The sequence below is a fragment of the Gavia stellata genome, chromosome 16 (assembly GCF_030936135.1).
Source record: "Gavia stellata isolate bGavSte3 chromosome 16, bGavSte3.hap2, whole genome shotgun sequence".
Classification (NCBI taxonomy): Eukaryota; Metazoa; Chordata; class Aves; order Gaviiformes; family Gaviidae; genus Gavia; species Gavia stellata.
The window spans coordinates 19,777,460-19,804,433 of NC_082609.1; the positions used below are offsets into that span (position 1 = coordinate 19,777,460).

At 48.7% G+C, this 26,974-nt stretch overlaps 1 protein-coding gene across 3 annotated transcripts in view; it reads right to left on the reverse strand.

Annotated features, from left to right (window-relative positions):
• Positions 1 to 26,974, reverse strand: part of SIL1 (SIL1 nucleotide exchange factor) — a 94,335-nt gene that overhangs the window by 13,612 nt on the left and 53,749 nt on the right. For all 3 annotated transcript variants that reach the window (XM_059825366.1, XM_059825365.1, XM_059825367.1), the window contains one exon: positions 22,344 to 22,465. In XM_059825366.1, coding sequence (XP_059681349.1) covers positions 22,344 to 22,465 — 122 coding nt within the window. The remainder of the gene's footprint in view (positions 1 to 22,343; positions 22,466 to 26,974) is intronic.

Consider the following 26,974-nt stretch of genomic DNA (forward strand, 5'->3'; position numbering starts at 1 on the left):
ATTTATATGAAGAGTTGTAAAAGAAATTAAATAAAAATACAGAACAGCGGATCTGCCGCAGTGAGACACCTCGTAGGGGTGCAGAAAGCCCCAGCCACAGGGGAGTGGGTGGCAGAGCCCAAGGACTCGTTTGGGTCAACTGAAACGAGTTGTCACCCAAAGCACGACTGCTCAGAGAGGAGCAATGTGAACAAGGGACTAAGTCGAGTTGCAGCAAAACCCCTCTTCTTCCTCACCTCTCCGTAGAGCAGAGCACAAGAGCGAGTACCAGCTCTGGACAATAAAATCTTAGGTACCATAACAAAATCAACTGCGCCAGATTGTTCTGCTGAACGCACACAAAACAACAAACTGACAGGCTGTATTTATACCCGTAGGAAAAGATACCATGAAAACGGCTGGAGAATGCACACAGTAACAAAGCGAACCCAGGCAGGAATCCCACCGCCCCAGCGCACGTGAGGACAGCCCCAGAGCCCCTCTCTTCTCCTGACCCTCGGCTTCGCCCGCTCTGAGCTTTATTTTGGTGCCAGCGCGTACCCCCCCCAGCTCCGCGAACGTCGGTGCCGACGGCCGGGTGACTCGCTGGTCTGCTTTGGAGAGGGTTGTGCACCTGAAGCTCCCACAGATGCCGGGGCAAGTGAAGGGGTGCAGCTCTCAAGACCCTTGGATGCCAGCTCAGCTTCCACGAGTTTCATCGTGGAACCCACAAACCGTTTTACGATTAAAAAGCAAAGGGTTTTGGATTCTTGGGGCTATTCGCTGTCACCCTGTCAGCACGGAGCCGGAGGAGGCAGCAGAGGAAAGGGTATGAAGGCACGTAGTCAAGGCTAGCCCTTCCCCGTTCTCCTGACGGTGAGGGATGGGGCCATGCAGTCCACTCTGGAGGGGCTGTCACCCCCCGTGATTTAAGGGCTGGACTGGGTAACTCATGCCCCATCTGCAGCGATCAAGGGAACTGCGTGAGCTCTCTTCCAGCACGGCGTGTTGAATGACTGATCCTTCCAGGTAGGTACGAGCAAGTGCTCCGCGGTGCGTGGAGAAGGACATCACAGGAACTCCCCCCAGCGCTCAATCACCCAAACTAATGCTTTATTTTGAGGCGTAAATCAACCTTAAGGCTGTATGTGCCAGGCTTACAAAACACTCCCTATGCATTTCTGAAAGCCTGTTATTTTACCGTAGGTCAAACACATATCGGTGCCTAAGGATGGGGTCTGTTTCATCAGAGGCTGCATTAATAAAAAGCAAGCGATCCTCTACAAGCGTAAGCAGAAGTCATTTATTTCCATGCCATTTTAGCCATAGCCCACAAAAACTGTGTTGATTTCTTTTTCAAAATCACCACACAGCAAGCAACAAGAACAATACCGCAGGATTAATACCACGTCCTTGAGCTCATCCAGTGTTTTTCATCACAGAGAGTTCAAAGCACCCCCTGATTTATAGACGGGGAAACTGAAGCGCTCCCAGGAGCGCCGGCAGCCGCACCAGGGTGCAAGCGTGAGTGCCGAGTTCCTGCCTCCCTGCTCCTCCCCTTCTTCACACTCCTTTTCTCTGCACGCCTCCAGCCTCCAAAACTCAACTGGCCTAGGATGGTGGCACCCAAGGAGCACCCAAGGTCCCACCCAGCTCTTTGCTGCTGCTACAGAGCCTCTGAACAAGACCCTTCTGCGACAGTAACTCGCAGCGGGGCAGCTTTGCGCAGAAGCATCCCTGCAAGATCTGCCATGTCGCACTGACCGTAATTCAAGGCATGCAAAGTTACTCAAATATTCCAACAAAACCTATTTGCACGCCTTAGGTAACAGGAACACAATGCAAAAAGCTGTCTGAAAGCACCGCGAGAAGAAAGCCTTAGTGCTAACAGCCGGGCTCCTAACACTCGGCATTATATTATATTTTTTATTATATTATATTTTCCAGCGGCAGTGAGTGCCTATCTAACGCATCGCAATAATAATCTTGAAAAATGTTAAAAGGTGGCCCGAGGCTACGACCTTCGATTGTTATTGGCTTTATTTGTTTGCTTGCTCATTTGAGCTGATTTTTCTTTAAGACAAGTGCTAATAATATTAAAAAAAAAAAAAAAAAAGCAAGCCTTTGCCTGGCGTGTCCCTATTGGGAATGCCAGCGGAACGCAGGCACTCTCTAGCTCTTCCACGAGACACAAAGCAAAGTGTGAGAACAGGCACTTCACTTCTCTCCCTTCCAGCAGCATCTCTGCGATGCTCTGTCCTATTTTAACCCTGCCATCTGTTTCACAACTCTCTGCCTCCCTCCCGTAACCGAGGAAGGCAGCGCATTCCATCAAGCCAATCTTTCTATCATCTCCCACCCGTTTTGCTTACGGATGTGCCCCGGAGCACCCCCGGGCGCCACGACGGAAGGTGTTGCTCTTAAACACGGATCCGCTCATCGCTTACGAGCCTCATCTCAATCCACCCCACTCCTCTACAGGCAAGGGAAGATGCTGGATCGCAGGGAGAATCACACCCACTGCCATGTCATGTTTTAAACTCTGGCTGTTCCTAATCCCGTCGGGTTTAACAGTGCTATTAGAATCATTTTCGACTAGAAAAGTAGATTTGTTTCACTGAGTCATGATTCAGAAACGAGACTTTGCTCCATTTACAAAAGCAAATCACCATCTTGCAAATGCCAAGCACAGATTTCGTCTCCAAAAGCAAAGCCTGGGGAACGCTTCCAGCCGGAAAGAGAATGGAAAAGCTGCATCTGCAAAAGCTGGGAAACCTTTTTTTTATTTCTCTGGTTTTCATAAGCAGAAAGCATGACCTGTGGAACACCAGCTCCTGGAGAAATCTAACAAACTCATTCTGCATCAAGGGACTTAATCACGCGTTAATAGAGGGGAGAGCGACAGCAGGAGTGCCGCCACGGGACCAGGGACTGCGATGCTGCAACGCAGCCCACAGACGATTCAAACCAGTTCCTGGGTGGGAAGCCCTCGAGGAAAACTTGGGAATCACAGAAAGCACCAGCAATTCTTTCTGCTTTCTGATTCATCCCTACTCAAACACCCACATGCCACAGCAGAGGAGGCTGGAACTGCTACATTTAGGATGACATTTAAAAATCAAGGTTGTGCTGCTGACGGTCATTAAAAATCCAACAGCATTTTTCAGAAGGAAATGGGTACTCACATCGGTGTCCCTGCCAAATATCAGCACAGCAGTAATTTTTCTAGCAGCTTCAGTTAAAAGATAAAGGAAAAATTGCACCCACCTATAATTACTGTTATTACTGTTGTTGTTTTTTAAACATTTCGCTATATACCTTCATATTTTCTAAATACAAAATAAGATGGAAACATTTCCCCAAACCTTTCTAAGTGTCAGATTCATCTCACTTAACAGTAGACACCTAAAATTAAGACACCTAGCCCAGACGAGCTGCCTGGGATCCCTCGGTGATGTGTTCCAACCTGGGGTCCGCACATCCCTGGAGACCCAACCACCGCTTCTGTATTTCCACGGACTTGCCCAGGCTAATCCAGAAAGACAAGTCTAAGGTCCAAGGCTTTAGATTTGCTCTAAAGGGGGCTGCATCTATTTTGAAAAGGGTCTGAGGATGGTCCCCAGCAGTGAGCAGAAATGATGATTTGCCCTGTGGGAGATGGGGCTGTCTTTGACTCCTGTCTTACGATGGGTTGATTTGTCTTTTGGAGGCTCTCTTTGTCTCTTTGGAGGTCTTTTGTCTCTCTCTGCTGGTTGGAGATGGAGCCTGGATAGTTAGCCCAGGTGGACTCTGGTGAAGGAAGACTGAAGCTAGGTGATGTGGATCTCATCTTCAGAGAGAGGCTGAAGGAAACACCCACGATTAGCTATCAAGGAGTTAAAATGACCAAGCTAGCTAATAAAATACGGAATCCATGTGCATACATAAGAAACAAAGCCGTGGCAGGTACCACAGCTAAACTGGATGCCCAGAAAACGCCAGAGCAAGGAGAGGAAGCACGTTCAAGAGGGAACATTTTGCATAAAAAATGCAGTGGAATAAGATAATTACGCAGGAAGAAGGGCATTTCAGCAGCGTGTCCTACATCACTGATGGATGGAGAGAACAGATACCTTGACAAAGAAAGCCGACGTGCCAATTAAGTTTTAATGACCCTAAAGGCAAAGAGAAAAAGCCCTCATCTGCTACGGCGGCGGAGGGAGCCAACAGACAGACTTAGCCTGGTGACGAAATGGTTAGGAAAAGCCAGAAAGATCTTGAGATGAACACTGTCTCTGTAACGGAGAGCAGTGATACGGGCATCAGAGGTAGGTTCTGAGAGGCAGGAGATAAGGGCTTAATGATGAGGGCAGAAGAAAGCTCTGAGAACTGAGAGTGGTAGCGGAAGATGAGATGCCTGGATTCAGAAACAGCTTGAATGTGAACGGTGAAGGAGGAAGCGGGGTTCAATTTATTCAACGCTCTGGAACTGTGGAAAGACATACGCTACGCAAATGTTAGTTGTGATGATCACTTCCCACTGCTAGACTTCGTTAAAAGAGGACGGGAAGGTGACACAACCAGAAGTTCACACATGTGCTGCGAAGGCGCAGGAGGAGAGAAGACTCGCCAGTAATTGCCAGGATGTAAAACCCCAGTTGATCGCAGCCTAGTAAACAAATCTGGGTCTGCGTTCCTGCCTTGGACCGAGGAGAGAGGGAAGCCGCTGCCCAATGGGTCTGCTGAGGGCACAGCGCACGCCGCCGGGTGGTCTGCCTGCCCTGGGGGTGACGGGGTGCTGCGTCTGCCTTCAGAAGCTGTAGATGCTTAAGGAAATCACTTCAGAAACCAATGGGCCTAAACTGATGCTTCCTGCCCAGACGGACGTTTGTGAACCCACGTGGGAGCACCCTGCGCTGAGCTGGTGCAGAGCGTCTCCTTGCCAACATCCGTCAGCTCAGCACACAGCAGTCAGCCTGATTTCAGGCCGTTTACGCAAAGGAGGTTACCACGGCCTCCAGCTGAGCACACAAACCCTACGAGATGAGAAACCGCCTGCTCTGCGCTAGTGGCTAACGACACGAGTGCAGCATCCTCCCTTGGCCATCCCCCGGAGTGTGAAACGCTGGCCTCCTTCCCAAACGGAGCTGCTATTACCTCCCGCAGACAATATCCACTACTGATCTGTGACGATGAGATCAGCATCCACAAATGTCCTGCCTTCTTCTGTCCTAACTCACATCCTTCCCCTTCTGCTCACCCCCCAGCAGCAAGGACACCAGCTTGCCACCAGACCAAGGAGGATCAGTACAGCTCTTCATCCTCCCTCACCGTACGGGCTGGATCTTCACCTTACCCCACAGCTGATGGTATCGAGTGGTACCAGCACAGCAAGGCGAGACGTTCCCCAAGCTGGGCAATGCAGGGTCCAGGTCAACAGGTATTGTGGGTGACGCGACCTATCCGAGAAGCTGTCAGGAAAACCATCACCCCATGGAGAATCAATCATTACACTGACCTACCTCCTTCCCACTCTTCTTCTGCCTACTGTGCAAAAGCAAGAAAAAAATTCTCAGTTTGATCTCAATTGATCAATTTGAAATTCAGCAATGGATGCCATCTATTCTTCTCCCCCAGGAGGGCTCACGGGACAGTAAGAGTTGGAGACAAACCGATGATCACGTTGGGAAATAGGACTTGGACAGGCTTTGTGTAAGTCCATCTTGCAGAACCATTATGTTTAATTCAAATTCTCCCTCTTCTGTGTGCGTTCTCTGTGAATTCCCCAAATACAGCAGGAATTGTCTAGCATGCTTGCCATGGGATGAATCTGGGCAAGTTCCTGGTCCTCAAATGCTCATCCATGTTTATGTCCTTCACGCTGCGCTGTGACAGCACGTGTCGCATAATGCCTTGGACAATCTGGGTCCACATATTTAAGGCAATGGACCTCCGTGTGTCACGGCACGAATCCGGGGACCTACAGCTGACTACGGACACATTACTCGTTCCTGAAATGCAGGCCACAAAGCTACTTTAGTTCTGCTTTTGCTTGTAAATCAGGGGCTTACATATGTAATTGGCCTAACCGTAAGAGCAAACAACAGCAGTGGTAGCACAGTGCCAGCAATTATTCATGCCTATAATAAAAGCCTGTAAAATTGAAAGCCAGCCTTTAGAAACCTGGCTCCTCACTGCATATATGAAAAAATAAAAACTCATTTGCAGGGCTTGGCCAGTGGAGTTTTTCATTTTGGGGAAGAGATTGAGGGGCGTAAGGATTTTTTTTTTTTTTTTTCCATTCTATAACAACACCACTCATGCCTACGTTTAGGTCACAGATTATTTTGGCTGCTTTTCAGAGTTCTGGAATAAACCCAGTGACAGGCACGGAGGACAAACCTGCCCTGCGTATTCAGAGAGTAGGTCTCTGGGAACAAGCACAGCTGATCCCCATCCCTCAGCGTGCGGGAAACAGAGCGAATTGTTTACAGATAGCCCTTCCTCCCTGCCTCTGTGCTGAGCCAGCAGCAAGCCTGCAGATGAGCTGTCATCCCTGGAGATGACACACAACCACTGGCCCTACCACTTCTGGGCAAATGACCATATGGCGCTATTCCGTGCGAGAGCAGCGATGTTGACCCGGTGTCTTGGACAGGTCCTACCAGTTAACGATGGCATCCTTGGTGATAAATCACTCCTTCGGGTCGAGCCGCAAACAGCACGCTGCCTCTCTTTGCCCTCTTCATCCAACCGTGGCTACGTCTCACTGCAACAGGGCGACGCAGCCGCTCTAGGACTTGCAGGATGAAAGGTGTGACGAGATCATTCCTTCTGCTATGCCCATTTCTCACCCACAACACCAGAGCAACCCCTATAAAACTCTTCTAGCACATTGCTGAAAATCAATATGGTCTTCCTTGATGGCAAAGACCCCAAGGGCAACAGAAGTCCGCCCATTGGGTGGTCCTCACAAGCCCAGCAGACAACACCCTGCTGAGACACCTTTTAGTCCTTGAATTGCTTTAACAATGAGCAAGGTTGAAAGGTGTTAACACAATGAGCAAACAGAGTGGGGATGGAGTGACTGTCAGGGAGCAGACCTGAGCTTGACATGCTGGAAGGCACCACGCAGGTGTGGGTGACCACCAGCACCCCTTGACACAGCAAATTGGCACGTCTCCCATACCAGTGCCCTGAAAAGCAATGCATCAAGTCTTCTCCTCGGTCCCTGCTGAGTAAAACACATGGTCACCTATCACGAGATCCTACAGATGCCCTTCCACGCACGCCTCCTCATACAACCGTTGGCCAAGGGCTTCAGGGTCCGCGGACCGGCAGCTTTGCTGGCCTCACGTTCCTCCAGCATCCCGTCAGCCCTTTGCTTCCTCAACGCTCACCAGGCAGCAGCAGATTTCTCCCATTCCAGCAGCAACTTGGAGCACGACAGTAGCAGGGACCTTCGACACACTTTGGACCTCCGGGGTTAGAAGGTCTGAGGTACTGACAGACTTCCTTAACCACGAATCAACCATTTTATATTCTCCTTTGGCATTTCTGGTTGGTTTTCTCCTGCTTTAAGTGGTGGCTGAGCATGAATGGGAAAAGCTCGGTAAGGACTACTCTCCCTCTCTTCACTACGTAAAGCTTCCCTCTCCAGAAATTTTCTGTAACTACCAAGTTTAAGTGTCTTCTGAAGGAAACCGCGTTCATCACGGCTCAGAAGGGACCTTTTGGCCTAATCCCCACTAGAAAAACTGCCAAACCAATCCTCCCATCTCACAATTAACAGTGAGAGAGACTTCGCCACACCAAGCGATGCAGTGCTACTATGACAACAGGAATAGGAGACTCGTTAAGGGTCTCACCGAGAGGGATAATGAGCAATCACGGCTCACAGAGAAGGCAGAAATCAATGAGAGCTGTTGATATCACAACATTTTGCTGGATCAGGCCAGGTATTCGGTGAGCTTTGAAAGGTTGACTCACATTGTTACGGCACAATCGCCGTGAGTACAACTTCTGAGGACAGGCAGATTCCTGGGGAGTAGAGATGAATATTCATGAAAGAACTCAGTTTGGGAGAGGAAATGAATCAAGTGTGACAAATGCCGCCTATTAGGAAAAGAGGGTGGCGTCTATTTTTAGTGGAGTTAAGCAAACATTAAAGCTCACTCTCTAAGAACTCCAAATAATACCACTCGCTGGCTCTGCCTCTCCATCGCCAGATAAGAATTTAGCAGCACGTTGCCACCAGCCAAAACCCGCTCGCCTGAACAGAAGTTTTCCGATTTAGCCCCCGTATGTGTTTTATAAAAATAAAAGTTTTAATCTCTAATCTGCATTGGAAGATGTGACGGCTTCCACCAGGATTTATTCCCCCCCTCCACCCAGAATCATACGGCTTGAAGGAACCTTTTTAAGACGGAAGAAAAAGCTGCATACAAATCTCCTAAAAGAGCACTCACGCGGAGCTGTAATCACTTCAGATGCACAGAATTATCGGGAGGAGAAAATTCATCTCACTTAGAATCAAGACCCAATTTGAAGCAGAAAGGAAGAGGCTTGGTTTGCCGCCGTGCCAAGCACTCAGACTTTTCACTGAAGTCAAAGAAGCTACAGCTGCTCCGAGCCATTGAAAATCATGCCCAGAATCTCCAGCGAAACTTGTTTGCAGAGATGGCAGCAGGCTGATAAGGATGTTGACTATTCCAAACAGGCCCACGTTATTTTATATTTTTAGAGATACTTAGCCTGCCTATTATTATTATTAAGCAGAGGTGGAGTATTTACTGCCTCCTTCTCAGAAATCCATAAAAAAGCTGCCTTTCAGCAGGCTCCTCTTTTCTTCTGGTGAACATTAAAGAGTTTCCTTCTTTTACTTTTCAGGCTTATAAGACATCAAATTAAATAAGATAAGAGAGAGAGAGTATTGCCTAATAAAAATAACACGACCCCCACAAAGCTATCTGAGAGGCCTTGATCCCATAACCTAAGGTGCTCCCAAGCCAAGATTAGGACCAGAACGTTTAGAGAGGTCTTTCCAGGGTTGTCCTAACAGTGAGCACTCAGAAGACCCCTGGGCAAGCGGAGAGCACGAGCCACGGATGAAGGACCCTTGCAGCAAATTCTCTCCAGGCTCAGTCCAGGCGCCGCTGGCTCAGTTGGCTCCTGCACTCTCCCCTGCCGCGCACCCAGGGCCAACTCTTCAAGTCAAATGCCCTATTTCTTACCAACTCCTCCACCTGCAACACCACGTGGCTTCTGGCACCTCTCCTGTAGAGCTTCCAACATGGTTTTAAAGATGACTTACAAAAAAGCAGCTCTGAAACTGGACATGTCAAGTATTTATTATCAATACCTGTCTCTGGCACCAACCAGGCTGGGTGAAAATCACCAGCAGAAAGACCGAGTCTTTCCCAGAGCAGCCAAACCCTGGGAAATCATCTGTGACTTTGGGATCAGAGTTGGTGTCTTCCCTTGAAGTTCCCTCCCTGGCCTTTCCCTCCCAATCGAGTGTCCCCAAGATTCCCTCTCAGCTTTCAGGTTATGAGCTCCCCTTTCATCTAGAAAGGAAGATGCCCACCTTTAATGAAGCGTGACTCGTTACTGGGTGCATGGGGGCAACCTGCACCCCCAGCACAGCACGTGTGGCTGGGTTCCCACCAGGACAACAGCCAGCACGCGGAGCTCGCCGTACATCACCTCCTCGGTGCTTTACAGTGTCATTTGTTAGTAAAGTTGGGCCCGTTGTCCTTTAGAGAGCACATCTCCGTCCCTCATTGCGCCGGCCCTCAGCAACTGTTGCCATGGTTATTACATTTGAGTGCTTTTCATCAAGAAGATGCTGCAACTGCTGAATTGTCTCTTGCAAGAGTTATTTAGGAATAACTAGTTAGTAAGTAGGAATAACTGGTTCAGACTGCCCACAGAAGCCAGCGATCCCAATTATTTTTGCTTTGATCCTACCTTCTTTCTGGTCTCTGCCAGGTTCAGGTTTAAAGCGGGGGTTAGAGACAAGCAGAAGAGAAGGAACGCTTCCTGAAAGGAAACGCACTCGGCTCTGCCAGGAGATTAAAGGTCTCTCTTCATACAAAGCCTCTGCTTTTCAATCAATCGTAAATAGGCTATAACGAGGCACGGTAATCAACCAGGAAACATATATCCTCACCTATTGGGTTCAGGGGGAGAAATGAGATGTATCTTCCAGTTTCATCATGTTAATTGTTAATCACGATATTACGGGCACAGCCCAAAATCCGTTCATCAGTCAAGGGGAGTAACTGATGTCCCAGTGCTCTCCTCCCGCAAGGCGCAGGCTGTGCCTGCCCGGCAGCGAGAGCAGCTCTCCCTGCAGGCGCCAGCCCACGGCTCTGCCGGCGCTTCGCGACGAGAGGCGGCCGCGTTTCAGACCCACTTTCAGCATCACAAAGTAAATGAACAAAGCCTGCTCTGGAAAGCCAAGGCTGTTTTGTTTAGCTCTCATTTAAAGCTCTGAAGGGTGACTGGGTAATGATGGAGCTGGTTTCTCCCTGCAGATAGGGTCCCACAGCGCAGTCCGTTAGGCTTTTAATGACATAAATGCCTTTTTCTGCTCTGCGTTATCCCTGGCACAGGTTTTGGGTAGGGAGGTGCATAGCGAAAGACCTGAAGAACACCGCAGCTAAAGGAGAGGTATGCGGAGCCCACTGCAGCCTGTGCATCCACCGGCACCAGCGCTTCCCAAATCCCAACCCGTTGCAGCAGAGGAGGCTGCCCAAGGCACAGGAACCCTCCCTACAGAGGGATCTAAAAGAGGGAGGAAGACCTCAGCTCCATTCACAGGAACAAGCCCAAGAGCAAGAAAAATGTATTCGATGTAAGCCAAGCACATCTCACACCTGGAGCCGAGCAAACATGCCGTGCTGTGCCGCAGAGACACTCAGCAGAGCCACAGCACCGGGTTTTAAAAGGCTGTCTGCCCAGTACCAACTGGTAGGGACACCAGAGTCCCTACCAGGGGACTTGGGCACCGAAACTGGAGCCACCAGCTTGGTGCAACGCCTGCTCCCCAGAGTTGAGTTCACCTCCTCGTACTGGCAAGGCAGTACACGGTCGGCAGAGAGCCGCAGCCCCCTCCGCAGCGCTACCCCCAGCGCTCCGACGAGCACGCCACCGCACCGCTCGGCGACCACCCACGGACGGAGAGCTCTGTCTTGCAAATAGACTGTACTTTCCTAACAGCCACACGCTAAAGACAAAGAACTGAATTTGGATGATGTGACGCCCAGAGAGATCGCGATTCAGCCTTTCCCAGGTTACCAGAAGAGATAGAAGACGACTTCACGTATTCCAGCTGAAGTAGCTGGATTTAAAGAAATTAAATTTGTCAGCTCATTAGTGTGTAACATAAAAATGAAAAATGCATTTTTAATTCCTGATCCACTAATCCACAATCCGCTGATCTGCAATCCCCAGAGTCTCCAGGGAATGAAAGAAAATCCACAGCAGCCTTGTAGTATTTCTCCAAGATTGCCTGGCCAGGTCCTGCAGAAAGAGCTCACACTACAGAGCCTTCCTCCCTTTACAAAATACACCTTGGCAAATTTGCTGCCCTGCTAGGGGGTATCAGGGATAATACAAACCAAATTGCACTTGTCAGGATAAGTGAACAGTGGATGTTTTGTGAAGCGCTGGGCATGATGCTTCACGTGTTTGCTCAGCTCCCCACTGATCTGCAGTGTAAGCTCATTAGCAGAAGCCCTCCCACTCGTTAGGACAATTAGCGAGGTCCGAGCCACGTTCTTAATTCAGAAGTGTTGCTACTGCACTGCAGGAAGGGGTGCCGGTGCCTGTGAAAAGACTGTCCTGGCTGGACCTAAGAGATGTGTCCCTCTATACCTTCTTCCCAGCTGATGTGCACCTCTGGACGCTGCTCCTCATCCGTTTTGCCCCAGGAAGATGGGTTCAACGTACCCCTGCTCTCAGGGTATGGCAAGGGTGCAGGGAGTGCAGGCCTGCCAAGCACGCTCAGTCACAGGCCCCTCGGCCAGTTTCCATACCTTAAACCGTGATCTCCAGAGGCAACGTCAACTTTCTACACCAAATCCGTCTTTAAATTACTTCAGACCCTTTTGCCTCATTCAGCTAGCTAAGGTGGAGGCAGCCACAATCCTCTCTTGGGCAAGCGTGCCCCGTGCCAGCACAACCCTGGGCACAGAGGGAAGATCAGCTGCGAGCACTGGGCTGTGGGGTGGGAAATTGGACCATCTCCTGGGGCTGCCACCATTGCACTTAACCATCCCCTTCATACCCTCTTCAGGCAGACGTGCTGACATAACTCCGTAACTGATCCAGTTTTGCCTTTGCAAAGCATCTCTGCCTTCACTTGCTGCTTCTCCCCTGCTCCGTAGCGGATCAGAACTTGCTGCCTACGCTAGCGTGGGCATGGTCTGAGCCGTAAGACCAGCCTGCATGGGGAGGACTGGCTGCCAAAACGTGATGGAGAGATCTCCTTTCTGCAACATCTTTTCTTTCTCCTTTCCAGCAGGTATGTCAGAAATGCTTGAAAGGTCTTTGGCTACAGACTCCAGAAACATCCACTAATGCCAAAGCCAGTGCAGATAACCCCGCCTGGTATTTCTCCACGACTCCCTTCCAAGGGGCAGGTCCACCCTCCATGTCTCAGGATGTGAAACCACAACGCCCGAGCAAATTGCTCAGGTCACACAGGGAGCAGGAGGGCAGAGCGGAGCCTGAACTTGCCGTACCCCCACGCTGCTTCCACACCTCCACATTCTTGTTCCCAAGTTTTTTGGAACATGCCTTAAAACACTCCCCCCCTCCCAGCTCTGCTCTCCATCGCGGCAGTCACACAAGAGCTGTCATGCACAGCTGCGGGAAGCTCGAGGCCAGAAATAGCAGCTCATTACTAAAGCACGTCATCACACACCAAGGACCCTGATACACCCTTCAATCCCCTCCCCGTCACCCTGACCCACACACCGCTTTCACCGCTCCACCAGCCGGTCCTCCCCGTGCCCTCTTTCAGCAACAGGTCCCACCTAGAAGGGGACAACCCAGGGCTGACTCGACCCAGTGACATCTGTGTTTCTCCCGCTGAGCTCCCCAGCCTGCGCTCACGGAGATTCACGCTGGCTGAATTGATCTCCAGACGCTGATGGGGTAGGACCAAGCCCTGACTCTATTCCACTCTTGAAGGTTTCAATTAATCATAAAGTCAATTCCATTTTGGGCTCCATCTGTCTTTATTCCTTCAGGGACTAATAATGCCTCACCATGTGTTTTCACACACTAGCTGAACTGAAATTAAGACAGATTTCAATATGAAGTGCCCAAAAAGAAAATACATTTAAAAAAAAAATATTCAGAGTTGTTACCATTCTCAGCTTGGAAAAAGATCTTGTTAAGTAAAAGCAGCAGTGTATTAATTTGGAAAACAACTCAGGTGAATTCCTGCTTGTTGCAAGACATGCAAACACACTAAAATCATATTTATGGGCTTTTATGACAGACTACGTATGGAAAGGTAACACAATCTGCGTCCAAAGGGAGGTGAGGAACATGCAGAGGGAGATCAGAAATGCTCATGTGTGCAGCTGCCGACCAAAGGGATTCTGGCAGCAGACACCCTGCTGCACCAGGCATGGACCGGAATCCAGAAAGCCTTTTCAACCCTCTCCGTGGCACTGACAGGAATAGATAAAAAACCCAAGAACCCTTGTGGTTCATCACGTATGGCAGGTTTAGCTGCTTAAGGCTTAGAGAAACCTCATTTCCGTGTTACCAAACCATTACCACCCTGGGTTTTTTGTTCCTACCTCCTCAAAATCCAGCCACAGGGGCTTTCCGATCAGCCAGGCCTGCATGTCCGCTTTAATAAAGCAATTCCTATGTTGATCTGGTGGTTCATACAAAGCAACAGCCCTAATTATTGATCTTGGCAGATGGAGCTAAGGATTAACGACCTGTCCCTTGAAAAAGCCACCACGGGGCTGTGCCCATCATCTCCCGACCGTCGGTCCAGCAGCACCAACGCATTCGCTCACTCCTCACCCACGCAAAGATGTGGTCCCACTCGGGTGAGAGCTGAGACTGTCACAGGCAGGGATACTCAAAGCACAGGCCAGGTCCAGGATGATTAACAGAAGGGAACAGATACGGCTAGGCAACAGGAAAGAATAACAGAGTCATGAACGTGGAGAGAAGCAGCATGACAGGACATTTACCATGACCCACATATTGTCTGGGCTCCAGCTAACACCATCTGACTGCTGGAAGAGTCCTTTCTCTTTCCCATCCCCTGTTTTCAGGGCATTAAAAAAAGAAAGACAGTCTGGGAAGGATGATTTCAAGAAATTATACGATGCAGTCCACAATAAATTCATAAGAGACAAAACCAGAGAGAATCTGTGAGAACTCAAGTGCGCTGGAGGGACAGCTAGACACTTCTGATGGAAGCAAAGACACAATCCTTTGATGGTTGCCTTCTGGAACTGGCTGCAGTACCTTGGAAACTCATTAAATGTAGTAGAAAGGACAAGTGACGTACATCTACTGATGCTCTGAGCAGCAAATTAGTTTTCAAATCTATTCAGGTCTCATGCAGTGGCATCAAGGGGCTAAGACTTAGTGGGAAGCGGCTGCGATAGTGTTTCTCCAACTTGTGCGATGACTCCAAGCCGTGCCACGGGGAGGGGGCTGCCCACCGGTCCAGCTCCTCGGAGGCTTCCCGTGGCCACAGACTGCTGCCCTGATCGGCAGGGCTCAGAGGTCTGCACAGCTTCTCAGACAGCCAAGCCAGCGAGTCATCCCCTTCCAAAACGTGTCAGGCAGCTCCGAGGGCCTCTGATAGATATCTTTTAAGCAGAAATAAAGGGAGATCAAAATCCAGCTCACAAGAAGACAATGTCAGCACCTGAGGGAAGAGCAAGTAGCCAACAGTGATGATGAGTTTTTTCAGAAAGAGATAATTTCCAGTAAGCTGTTGTTTTCTCTCTCCGCAGAACATCACCCTGTTCAAACACTTGGAAAGCCTTGAAGGGGCTGAGGTTGGCAGCAATCTGGTGGAAGACCTGAGGAACTGTCTTCATGGATAAATAAGCAACTGTTTCAATGAATTTTAAAGCACACAAATAGAGAGACAAAGGAAAACTTATCAAAACACTGTATCCAGAGAACAGGTAGGCTGGAAGATGCCAACCTGAAAACAAGGCCACTTGCTGGGACTTGATCTGTCTTCAGTTGGGACAGGCAAGGGCATCTTAGATGCCATGAAAGCCTGTGGCTGCTGCCTCGTGATATTTTGCCTCCTATGCAAGCTCTGCGTCCAGCAGCTCTTGTCTTCCTCTCCTCGGAACAAGGGGAAGAGTAGGGGAACAACAGAGGGCCAGTGAGTAAATACGGCTAAATCCAGAATACAGCCCACGAGAGCTAAGGGCAGCCTCCCAAGACCCCTCCAAAAGCCCGATTCACACCATTCACACCACAAACCTGCCCGGATCTGCCTTTGCATGCTTGCTGCGTACAGCCTGCCAGCAATTAAATCCAACAAAAGCGCAATCAGGAAAGGGGTAGGAGGGTGCGCACAGCAGGACCTACAAAGGAAGAAATGGGATCTGGATCCTCCTATACAAGCTCAGACAATAGCTGTAATCGTAATCGCTGGGTCAGTTCCGTCCACCCCAAACCCTGCTGGGAGCAGGTATGTAATTGAGGCTGGATCCTGCATTTCCTGCTCTCATTGTTCGTCTTCCTCCCATTCTTCGCCGCTTTGTTCTATTCAATGCACTTTTTCAACCTCCCTTCTGAAACACATTAACAACGGCTGCTACAGCCTCCTGTACGCCGTGATTAAAGAGTAGACACACATGCCTCTTCTTTGTGGAGCGTTTTGCACCTATTACTTGGAGGGAATGCAGAGAACACGCGACATGGGAAAGTCACAGCAGGTCAGGAAAATAATGCATGTGTTAGGTAGGAAAATCTTTGAAACTTGTGAAGCCATTAGCGAGTGCACAGGCTGCAGGAAGAAGGATAAACAGAGAACGTGGATGATGAATAAATAGTGGCTGAAGAGACAGAGGAATACATGTTGCATCCAGTGATGAAACCAGGTCTACACCAAGAAACAGCAAGTTTAGGCTGTTTTTTTCTGCAGAAAGTGATTAGGTAACCAGTCTGAATACACATTTTAAATGGAAACTACTACAGTAACTCAAATGCTTTAGCGGAGAGCGTTTACAAAACGAGAAGAGACAGAAACAATGTGTTTTATATAATGCATGACCTGGTTGCGACGAGTCTTTCCTGCAGGTTGTCACCAACCGCTCTGCTAAAGAGAGGGTGCTGCCAAGCACTGCCAGAGCAGCTTCCCAGCGCTCCCGACCCCTGCCACGTCCCTCGGCAGCGCCAGCTCTCCTGTGGGGCTGCATTTTCAGGGCAGGTCTTGGAACAGTGAGCAGCAGGAGACCGGCGAGACCCTACACGGCTCTGGGAGCGTTCTCCTCCACGTGAAGAAGAGACCTCCTGCATCGTCGAGGCTGAGCCCCGTGATAACTGATAAAACGCAACGGTACTCAGCGCTGGTGAGGAACCGTGCAGGTTTGCTCGCTGCTGAAGTGTGATGTGAGGCCAAACGTTCCAATTTCAACAAGCTGCATCCTCACTGCTTAACCTCTCTGTCCTCCCCTCTCGCACCACCAGCCCTACCCAGACCCCCTGGATGGGGTAACTCACTCCAGAATTCCCACATTTGACCGAAGTGACAACATCCTCAGCCTAAAACCAGTCTCACAGGGTTAGGCTAAGATGTCCATCCTGCCTTGTCAACTCTCCGGCAGTTGCAGGCACCTGGGAAAAACATACCTGGGGTGGGACGAGCACCCGACCCTGCGCTGCTGCACCCTGCCAGCTTCCAGACACCAGCGTTTCCCCAGAATTTAAATGACCAAAGCATTTATGAAAACAAACCCAGGAGCAAACCTTGGGATTCTAGATTTTTCTCACAGGGTCTGCTCTCTCTGTCTTCCTGAGAGCACAAGGATGGCAGTTTACTATTTAATTGTTAATTACACTTTCCTGTTAGATTTCAGACGCTGAAAAATGTTTAGGGATTTATTCTTCTGTGTAATTAACCATAATGATGAAACAGAGTTTTATACCACACTGCAGTTTTTGTTAAGGTTATTCATAATGGGGAAAGGCTAAATAGGTTGAGTTCATTATCATTACAGAAAAAAATTGAGGTGACCCAATCAAATTAATTTGAAATTAAGTGCAGTGAGGCTGATAACTCCAGACAAGTCAGGAGTTCAAATAAAAACAGAAGAGACAATCTACAAAGCAAGAAATTACAAGCGGGCAGGGAGTCGAGCTGGAATTGCTGCATCTGGGAGGTGGCAAACGCACGGCGTTGGCAAACAGGGCCACTGAAAAAACCCGTGAAAATGGATAAAGAGATGGGCAAAGATTGTAGGATGTAAAAGGAGAAGCTGGAGGAGGAAGGAACGAACATGAAGACAGATTTGAAATAAATGGGTAGAGACAGTGCTTGTTAAGCTAACTAGATTTATTTCTCTGCCCAGAAATTCTTATGTCCTTACAAGACAGCGTTGAAGCAAGGTCTTTAATTTTACTTTTCCTCGGTTTATTGCTTGGGCCTTAACGTTATTTAACAGCAGTGAGCGTCAACCAGTTTCATTGCAAAGCTGGACTTAATTCAAAAGCGTTAAATCTGGTGGAAGCTTTTACCTCTTGACAAAGACATCCTGAAGAAGCTGGTGCTTCTCTGACAAAACGTGGAAGTCGTACACCCTAGGAGAACGGACACCACCGAAATACTGATGGATAAAGCAGGGACAGGGAGACAGCATTCCCCCATCCCTCCTCCCAAAGAAAAAAAGATGAGAAAGCAGAACTGAAAACAGCCGGACATCACGATGCTGAGCACTACTCAGACACCCCAGCACAGCACTGCGCAGGAAGGCAACGGAGCCCACCGCTCTGGGCTCTTCTTTCAGCCTTCTCTTGAAAAGCAGATAGACGTTTTATGTCTCTCTCTGCTTTGCCAAAACCGTGCAAGCTCTAAACAAGCCTCAGAGCTGGGTAACATGAATAATGGTGATTGGGATGTTCACGATGCACATTGTCATAGTTTAAGGAGTTTAATCTCATGGGAAATGGTTAAGACAAGCAATACCCTGACGTGAGCCATCTCTAGGAAATTCTTGAGTGCTGCTACAAGATGATGCTCGAGTTGTTACCTGTGGTGAGTCTCCTCCCAAGTCTTTACCAAGTCCTGTAACGTTTGCTTTATCACTCAGGGCCAAAAGAGGGAACAGCGAGATCCCAGTAGCGCTGGGCTTGTCAGAAGAGGCTGTGCGGGGGACTGCCCTGCGTCCTGCTAGGACGTACGGCAAATGCAACCTTGGACCATTGTTTTGAGATCCTGTCCCCAGCTACTCAGTTTGAACAGCACCTGGTTTTTTAAAAGACTGGCCAAAATGCCACAAATCTCTCAACGCAGCTGCACGAGCGACTTTCCTCCTGGTTCCCAACTTTGGCCGTGCCAAAATCTCACCTTTTGTGCTTTCTGCCCGCTCCCCCTGAAACACAAACTGCTTCTCTTCGCCTTGAAGGTCCCACGGCTTAGCTTCTCTTCGTCCTCACCTCTAATTCACCCCTAAGCATACGGGGAGAGTTTGGGATAAAGCTTCAAGAATGCATTCAACATAAATGATTATTCCCCTTCTAAAGGGATTACAAAAATCCTTTTATTACAAAATATTAAAATGTTCAAATTATTGGTGTGGAAAAACGTTTCCTGGAGGTAAAGTTTTTAAAAATTGAGGTTTTAATCACAAGCATAATCCTTTCTGGCTAACATTTCCAGTCTTGTGAAACATCTAGATACAAATTGCGCAGAGGCCTGGCTGTGCTACGAACAAAGGAAGATGCTGCCTGTAAATAGCTTAGAGGACATCAGAAGACACTTCTCTCATCAGCAGTCTTTTTCAGCTTAATATAGCTCCTCTTTGCATAAAACATTGACATTTTTGCAATGTTTGGACCCAATGGTGCGAATGCTGATTGTCATCCGAAGATTACTAGAGTGTACCTTCAAAAATGCGGAGGAATATTTTACAGACACTAGGTTTACTTGCCTCCAAAATGCTGTATCTTAATATTTCATACTTATATATATTTAAATGCTAGTACCACCGGATAAATGCTAACATGCTTTTATGCTAATGCAATCACTGAAAATCCAGATAATGTTGTGTATTGGCATATACTGTTAGTGAATTATGGATACCTAAATGTACAATCCCACATGCCTAGCAATTATTTTTGTTAGTGTATTTAACTTTTATTTGCAATCAGAGCACTTGAGGATTGTTCAAATGAAGTTTACTTTTGCAAACCGCTGAATGGAAAACATTTTGTTAAAGGTTTAAAAACAGTAAGACTGTGATGAGGTTTTAGAGTTGCAATAAGGGCACTGCTCAGAAAACTCTAGCAGATGGAACGATGTTTGATTTGGTCACAGACTCGGCGATTAAAAGCCAAATGCCTAAAATGAAGGACATATAAAAGAAAGATGAAGTCTTGATTTCTTCCATATCAGGTCACCCTCTTCCATGGCAGAGGCTCACAGATAGAGGCAGAAGGATGCTGGGAGGACAGCATCCGTGCAGGCAGCACCCTGGCAACTAGACCCTGGGACCCTTTGCCTTGAGGACCAAACCCTGCTGTGCTAAGGTTGCTTTTGAAGTCCAGTTTAAGCCGAATAAATAGGAGCGATATCAGGAGGGAGAAATCCTGAGCTGCCCCTGCTGTGCCTTCTCCTCCTCCTCTTTCTCCTCCTCCCACCTTTGCTGATCCAACATCTTGGCCAGCCACCTGGACTGTTGGCTCAAGATGCTGATCCACTTGAAAACCCTTTTATCCCAAATTGGTTTTCAGCACAGCCAGACCTCTGATCCAGGTCCCGGCCGGACTGTGTGCAGGCAAGACCTGGGTGATTGCAGCTGGTTGCTCCATTCCTTACCTACTTCATTACCTGATCAGAGTTAAGGGCAACGCAAATCTGGAGAAGATCCGGATATTTTTCAGAGCTGAAAAGTTCTGGATGTGACCCAAGTACATCTGAGACTGCCCAGTGCCCAGTGGTCTTCTCCTGCCATAAAACAACTTGCCTACAGACAACGCCAAACTCCCTCTTCCAAATTCAGCTATGCCAGGAGTTAATGGCCTCCCAGACTGGGCTGAGGACCTGCTATGATGATGCCCTGATTCTCCTCTGGGAAGGTTTGCCTAGCTTGAAACCGCTGGCCTGAGCCAACGTGGCTGAAGTGACCTGGGAGATGGCCACAGACCCATTTGGTGAGCAGCAAACCATCACCTCTTGCCCAGGCATGGCTCAGCATCCAACGCGGCATGTGATACCGGTCCCAGGCACACAAGTAGGGATCAGATCATGCCCCTACAGCCCAGTGAGCTGCGGCACCTCTGGGCATTTACTGGAAAGTCCTACCAGCTAACCAAGGCCCCTAAGAACAACCGTGAGTGAAGGAAATAACAAGCCCTCAGAAAAACACAAGACATCAGAAAATGCTTAGAGTGAAGTACTTGAAATGCCCGCAGCAATTTAAACGGAGTAAGCTGAGAAAATGTACGAACAAACAAATTAAGCAGATAGCACAAAGCAGACGAGTTGGCGTGTAGTTGCCTATTGAGAAAGCTTAAGCACGGCAAGGGGAAAAAAGCAAACCCAAAACCGAGGCATAATATTCCTCACGTTTTGGAACTGAGCTCTCAGACAATACATCATCCAAACCACTCAAACCTACCATCTGTCAGAACGTCCTTTAAAGAAAAAAGGTCTGCAAGTTTCCAAAGCAGTATTTTAGTATTGTCATATTAGAAAAGAGATTGCTTCTGTCCAAAGAAAGGCATTTGCAATTAAGTGAGGAATGCTATACAAAAGCATTAATTTCGTGGCCACCGCTACATGCTCGTATCATGAGACAATGAATTTCTTGAGTTTTGTTTATGTCACATTAGCTAAACCAGGAAAGAAGCGATTTAATAGCCCCTGTCATTTCGCAAGTTACCTGCAAATGTTTCCAGAGCTTCTGCGTGGTTTTCTCTTTATGAAACATATAATGAAGAGTTTACATGCTATTAAAGAACCTAAGAAAACAATTACAATATTGTTTCAAACATTAAGATACGCCAGAATATGAAGAGCGGGTCCGTGTTTCTGATGTGAAAGAGTGTATCTTACTGGGATCAGTAAGTCAAGCTCTGTTTCAGACTATAAGCTGGATCATTTCCTGGTGTAAATCTGCGTACCTGCTGCTGTCCGTGAGGCCATATTACTTCACACATGCTGAGGACCAACTGCATCATATACAAGATTACAAAATAAATGCAGATTTGTAGACTATATATCAGACTAAGTGATAAATAATTTATACTGGAGGAGAAGGTGACCATATTTTTAGGCATAGAAATATGCAGATATAACAGTCCTGACTTTCAATCTTCACTCTGCACTTCTGACCTTGACATTTGGGTCCATCTAATGCATTTCTAAAGCCTCTGCACCTGTGAATGCACACACACCACAAAGCCCCAAAACCCATAAAACAAAACGGGCACCAATAAAACCCATTGAGCCCACATGGTACCACCTGCAGCACTACACGCTGCGCCTTAGCATGAGGCCGACTGGGCTCCTTTGGGCAACAGCCACTTTCCAATGAACCACAAACATCCTTCAGACCAGTCTCTTCTTGATTCAGCCAGCTGCCCCCGTTCCTAACCCCATGTCTAATCGACACCCCTTTGGCCATGCCTGGGGGTCAGAGGCACGTGTCACTGGGGCTAAAAACCCACCTCCAAAGACCATGAGAGTCGCTGTGTTTCTGAAATCAGCGTCTCGCTATCCTAAAGCAGCCTGGGAGCAAGGAGCAGGAGGGAGAAAGGAGCTCCCTGGGGCACTCATAACCGCACCATCCTCCAGATCTTCCCCCGGAGAGGGCTGCCAAGGGGAGAGGGGGGGAGGCAGAATTATTCCCCTTGGACTTTGTAAAAACAAGGAGTCCAAGGAAATCAATAAAACAATCGTAGCTTCCACACCAAATTACTTCTGGCTAAGTCTAACGAGCAGCGTGAGGACACACTGACAAGACGACCAGGGTAAGCGGTGCTGCAAGAAAAGGGCTAGGCAGGGGAGAAGACAATTTGTGGTGTCGCAGGACGAGAGCAGCTTTCAGCTCCTGCTATTAGAAATAAATCAAGAGAGCTGAAGAGAAGCACAGAGCCCATCTGGTCTCCTGAGGTTTTCACCCTCCCAGGCTGGGTGGGAGAGAGCTCACCTGGACAGCGCAGCTCCCAGGACGAAGGCAGCGTGCTCCTTCAGCGTGGCCTCGGTGCTGTTCAGCCCGTCGATCACAAGCCGGAGTCCACCCATGGAGAGGAAGTCCTTAGCATTGTCCACCTGGGAGAAAGCAGGTCCCCATCAGTACGAAACCCCCAGCCAGATTCCACTCAACAACTCTTTGAGAACGCCTTGCTTCGGAAAGCACAGCATCTCTTCCCTCCTAGTTTAACCAGTGCTGAGTTTTAAAAGCAATTAAAAATTAAGAGGGAACGACTGTGGCTGGAATTTCGTACAATGCTGCCTGCGAGCAGTGGATGTCATGGTTGCAGAAGCACAGTCTACTGACAGGTGGCTATTATCACATGCAGAAGGCATCGCTGAAAACTCAAATACTTTGATTAGATATCAAAACTATTCTTGACACGTATATCAGTAATTTGGATGATGTCAAAAATTCAGTAAATCCGATGATGTCAAAAAAACCCCAGTTCTTTGCCCTCTCACCTGAGCAGGCCTTTCCTGGGAACCCAGGGAATTGTATGTTTTGCAAACGCAATTAATTAATTGATGCTCTAATTGTAGCACCAGGAGTTAGGAATGTTTAAGAGCCTGTCAGCAGCAACGGTACACGGGCAGCACCACCTCGGCTCACATTGAGGCACACGGGCGGTTCTGGGTGTTTTTCGTGAGTACGGTCAACAATTTCACGCAGACGTGAAAAGAAAAAGCCAGTCCCTGCTTGGAAGGTTCAGCCAGGAGCTTCCCCTCGAGGCAGCCTGAGCAATGATTTTGCTAAAGCAGACAATATTGGGCTAACTGCCAGTAGGAAAAAGTTTAAACATTAGTAGGGATTCATCCATCTTTGACTTCAACCAGACTTGGGGCTAACCAGGCACAAATCACAGTGGGCATCTGTTCTCGGAGAGGAGATTAGAAAAGGGCTCCGAGTGGCTCGCAAACATAATTTAGAGAAACAGCACAAAGTGCTTCAAGTACAAAATTCGGTCCGAAGTCAAATTGATGCATTTTGGTTTTCAAGGGGTGTTTTTTGTGGTTTAAAAGGGAATCTGACGAACGCTCAGAATTATGCGTGCAAAAAAGTCGGTTTTAGAATTTCGACACTTCTCCTCCCTGAAAGACGGGGAAGTAACAGCATATGCTGGCAGATGGAAATAAAACATAAAAACGAGTTATCGGCTAGGCAAACCGACCTCCCCAGCTTCAGCGATCAGACCCCACTGATGGGGTGGGACAGGACAAACACCGCAAGGCGCGCAGGGTATGTCGGGCTCAGGCACTGTGCTCCAGCCTGAACGCTCTTTTAGTCGACAGTGACTTCATGCTCAGTGTTATTTTTATCTCAACGGTGCACCTTCACCAAAATTGGCCATAAGTCGGATATTTTAGGTACCCAAGAGAATGAAGAAGGTACTTAGCTTTATGTCCTACGGGTATGTCTTTACCAAAGCAGGACCTGGGGAGCTACAGCTCGTCTCTTCTCCCCAACGGGACAATACCCACCACTTGTTGTCCCTCTGCAAAGCTGGCGACAGAAAGCAGATCTCTGCAGGTCTGCTGGGGCTGATTCAGGATTTGCAGCAGCTTTTGTATCCTTTCAGATCCTGTTCTTTTAACTGTCCCTATAAACTGGACCAGCCAGACCTCTCTTCCTTTTCTGCAGGCCCATCTTTGTCTACAAAGAAATCTATGCAGCAACCCAATTTCAGCTATCAGTGGGTGCTTTTATTGCTCGGCCTCTGTAAAAACTCCGAGGCCATTTTAATGCTGGAATTGGACGTTGACTTCTGCTCAAGAGGGAATGCATAGACAGGCAGAAGTTTGCATCCAGCATCAGTCGTGGTAAAACCAATCGTCCCTGTTTCCTCATCAGCATCGGAGTCCTTCAGGCCAGCCTCAGCGTCACTGAGACACCTCAACTGCAGAATATAAATTGCGCTGTAAAGCTTATTTTGAAGATGTATTTTTTTTTTTTAACTGGAGTCTGTTGTGAGAGCTCCTTCCCTCACTCACCATTTCAAAACCAACAAAACCCCCAAACTCAACAACTTGAAGGTATTAACCTCTCTGGAGAGCAGAGGATGCTGTGAGGCAGCAGCTTGTGCCTCGCTTCAGTCCACTGAAATCAGCACAGAAGGCGGCCAAAGATCAAAACAGCTCTTGAGTAAAGTACACAGGCAAGGTGGGAGAGGAGAGGGATGGGAGAAGAGCAGATATGACAGCAGTTATTCAGGGAGCCGCTTCAGATCAGAGGAGAAAGAAAACAGGGAGGGGAGGGGAGAGAGAAGATGTTAGAAAACGAGAGCGAGGAAGAAGCAGCATGTCAACCGTACACAACGGAGAAGAAATTAGCAGTGAGAAATGGTGTAGCATGTCAGAGGAGGGGAGAGAGAAAGATAAGGAGAGTAAATAATTGAGAGAAAGAGCCTGCAACGCATGAGGAGGGGTCTTGGCTCCGCACACTGCTGTGCAAGCACCGTGAATTCTGTTTATAAATGAGTTATGCTCTGGCCTCTTCACATTTGCATTTGGTTTTTATGCGTAACAGATAACCTAGCAAGCCAAACCTTCCTGCTCTTTCTCCAGGATGGACTCCCAAACATGCCAAGTTGAATCCTGACTGATGAGAAGCAAACCAGCGCTGGCAACCAAAAGCTGAGCAAACACAGCGCCCTTGGGCTGACTCTTCAGGAACAGGAGAGAGCATCTCTCCCCCAGCTCGGCACCGGCCACGGCTTCCCCTCCGGTCCCTCACAGCGAGCTCGGAGGCACGCGCTGCTTCATGTCCCAGAGCTCCCAGATGCCCGTGACCACGCTGCAGAGCAGAGAGCATCCTTTGCGTGTAAACCCTGCCGGGCACGGCATTTTCCGCTCGACAGGGTGTTTTGTGCCCCAAAGGCAAGGCAGCCGGGAGCTGAACAGTTAGCAAAAGCCGTGGCACGTTAGCATTCAGACGGAGGCTAGGAGAAAAGGGAGCAGCAGAGCCGTCACCGGTCCCACGTGCAAGTGTGTGTTGCCCTGGGCCACCCACACCTGCAAGGATCCCCGTCCTCCAGCCGCACGGCCCTGGCTCGCCGCAGAGGACTCCTAAGTTCAGCCCTTCCAGGGTTATGCGGCACAAGCGTATTTGGCTGCTATTCAGTAATTACATTAAGCCAGCGCTGCTAAAGTCAGTACCAAGCAGAGATAATGCTCTGGACGCATTCAACTGGCTGGAAGAAGAAAGAGGAGGAAAAGCCATGCTGGCTTAGAGACAAGTCATATTTCTTATCAGCTTCCTGCCTGATGAGAAGGTGCTGCCCAGCCATCTGCCCCGACAGCGCGGGCACAGAGCAACGTTGTGATCGATGCACAAAGGAGTCCTCTGTGCTCCCTGCCAGCCTCCCTGCCATTTCCCCCCTTCTGACCCCTTTGATGCTGGATGTGGTTCCCTTTGCTGCTGCAGGCCCCGCACAGGGAGCAGGGACTGCTTCCCTGCTCCTTTTGCCTTTCTGAAATTGTTCGCCCCATCCCGTGCTGCAAGCAGGCAGGATTTTATGCTGCGATAGTCCACACCATTATGCTGGAATCCAAAGCACCCCAGGGTGTTTGGGGATCACTTTTTAGCACGCTGGCCTGATGCTCTGGCACCCTTAAGCAGACAGAATTAGCCCTGAGTATAAATATGAAGCTCTTTGGGCGCTCATTGTTCACACTTATTCTCCGAGTCAGACAGATGCCGTCAGTGAAACAAAAGCATTGAGAACAAACAGCAAGGAAGCCTCTGCATGCGTATGACAGAGATTTAGTGTGGAAATTTAAGACAAAGAGCCAGGGAAATAACACTTCTATTAGCTGGTGCATGGACTCCCTCTCTCAGCAGCACATTCCTTCAGCTACCTTCGCCCAAAATACCACGTTTGGTTTTAAGAAGTGCAGTTTCAGTGAAAGGTCTTGCACTGGCATCTCCCAAGAGTTGTCCCATTCACCCTCTGAAATGATAAAGTCACTGAGAGTGACACTGGAAACTCTCCCAGTCGCTGGGGAGGGAGAAGCCCAGTCCTTTCCCATGAGGCAGAACACAGCCTCGATGCCCGGACCCCCACCGAAGCCGCTGCAGCGTGGGAAGGCACCGAGCACAAGGGAGGAGAGTGCTGTGCCCACAGCTTGCAACCAACAGGAGGTAAAAATGTGCAAGCTGAAAGCAGAGCAAGAGAGGTCAGAGGAGGGGGAAAAAGTGTGAGCATAAACCCGAGAAAGCGAGATTTCAGGAAATATACTCAATCTCACACAGAGTCAATTAGCACGGCTCAGCTGATGCTCAGCAACTTGCCATTCGCCCGAGCCTCTTCAGTGATTTCTGCCACCGGCCCAGCTGTGAGAGAGGCTCTACGTGCCATTTCTTACCCATGCCAAGACAAAATACAGGGGTTTGGGTGGCTGTTGTCTTCCCTGGTACGAAGACATTCTCTGTGAACTGGTGTAAGGGGACCTACCTGCAACCACAGACGCTTTCCGTGGAAGAAGCAAGGAAATCATTTTTTTAGCAGCCGTCACTATACTTACCCAAAAATGGCAGATAAAACCCCATTTCATAACATTTAGCATATAAAAGAAGAAAAAGAGAGA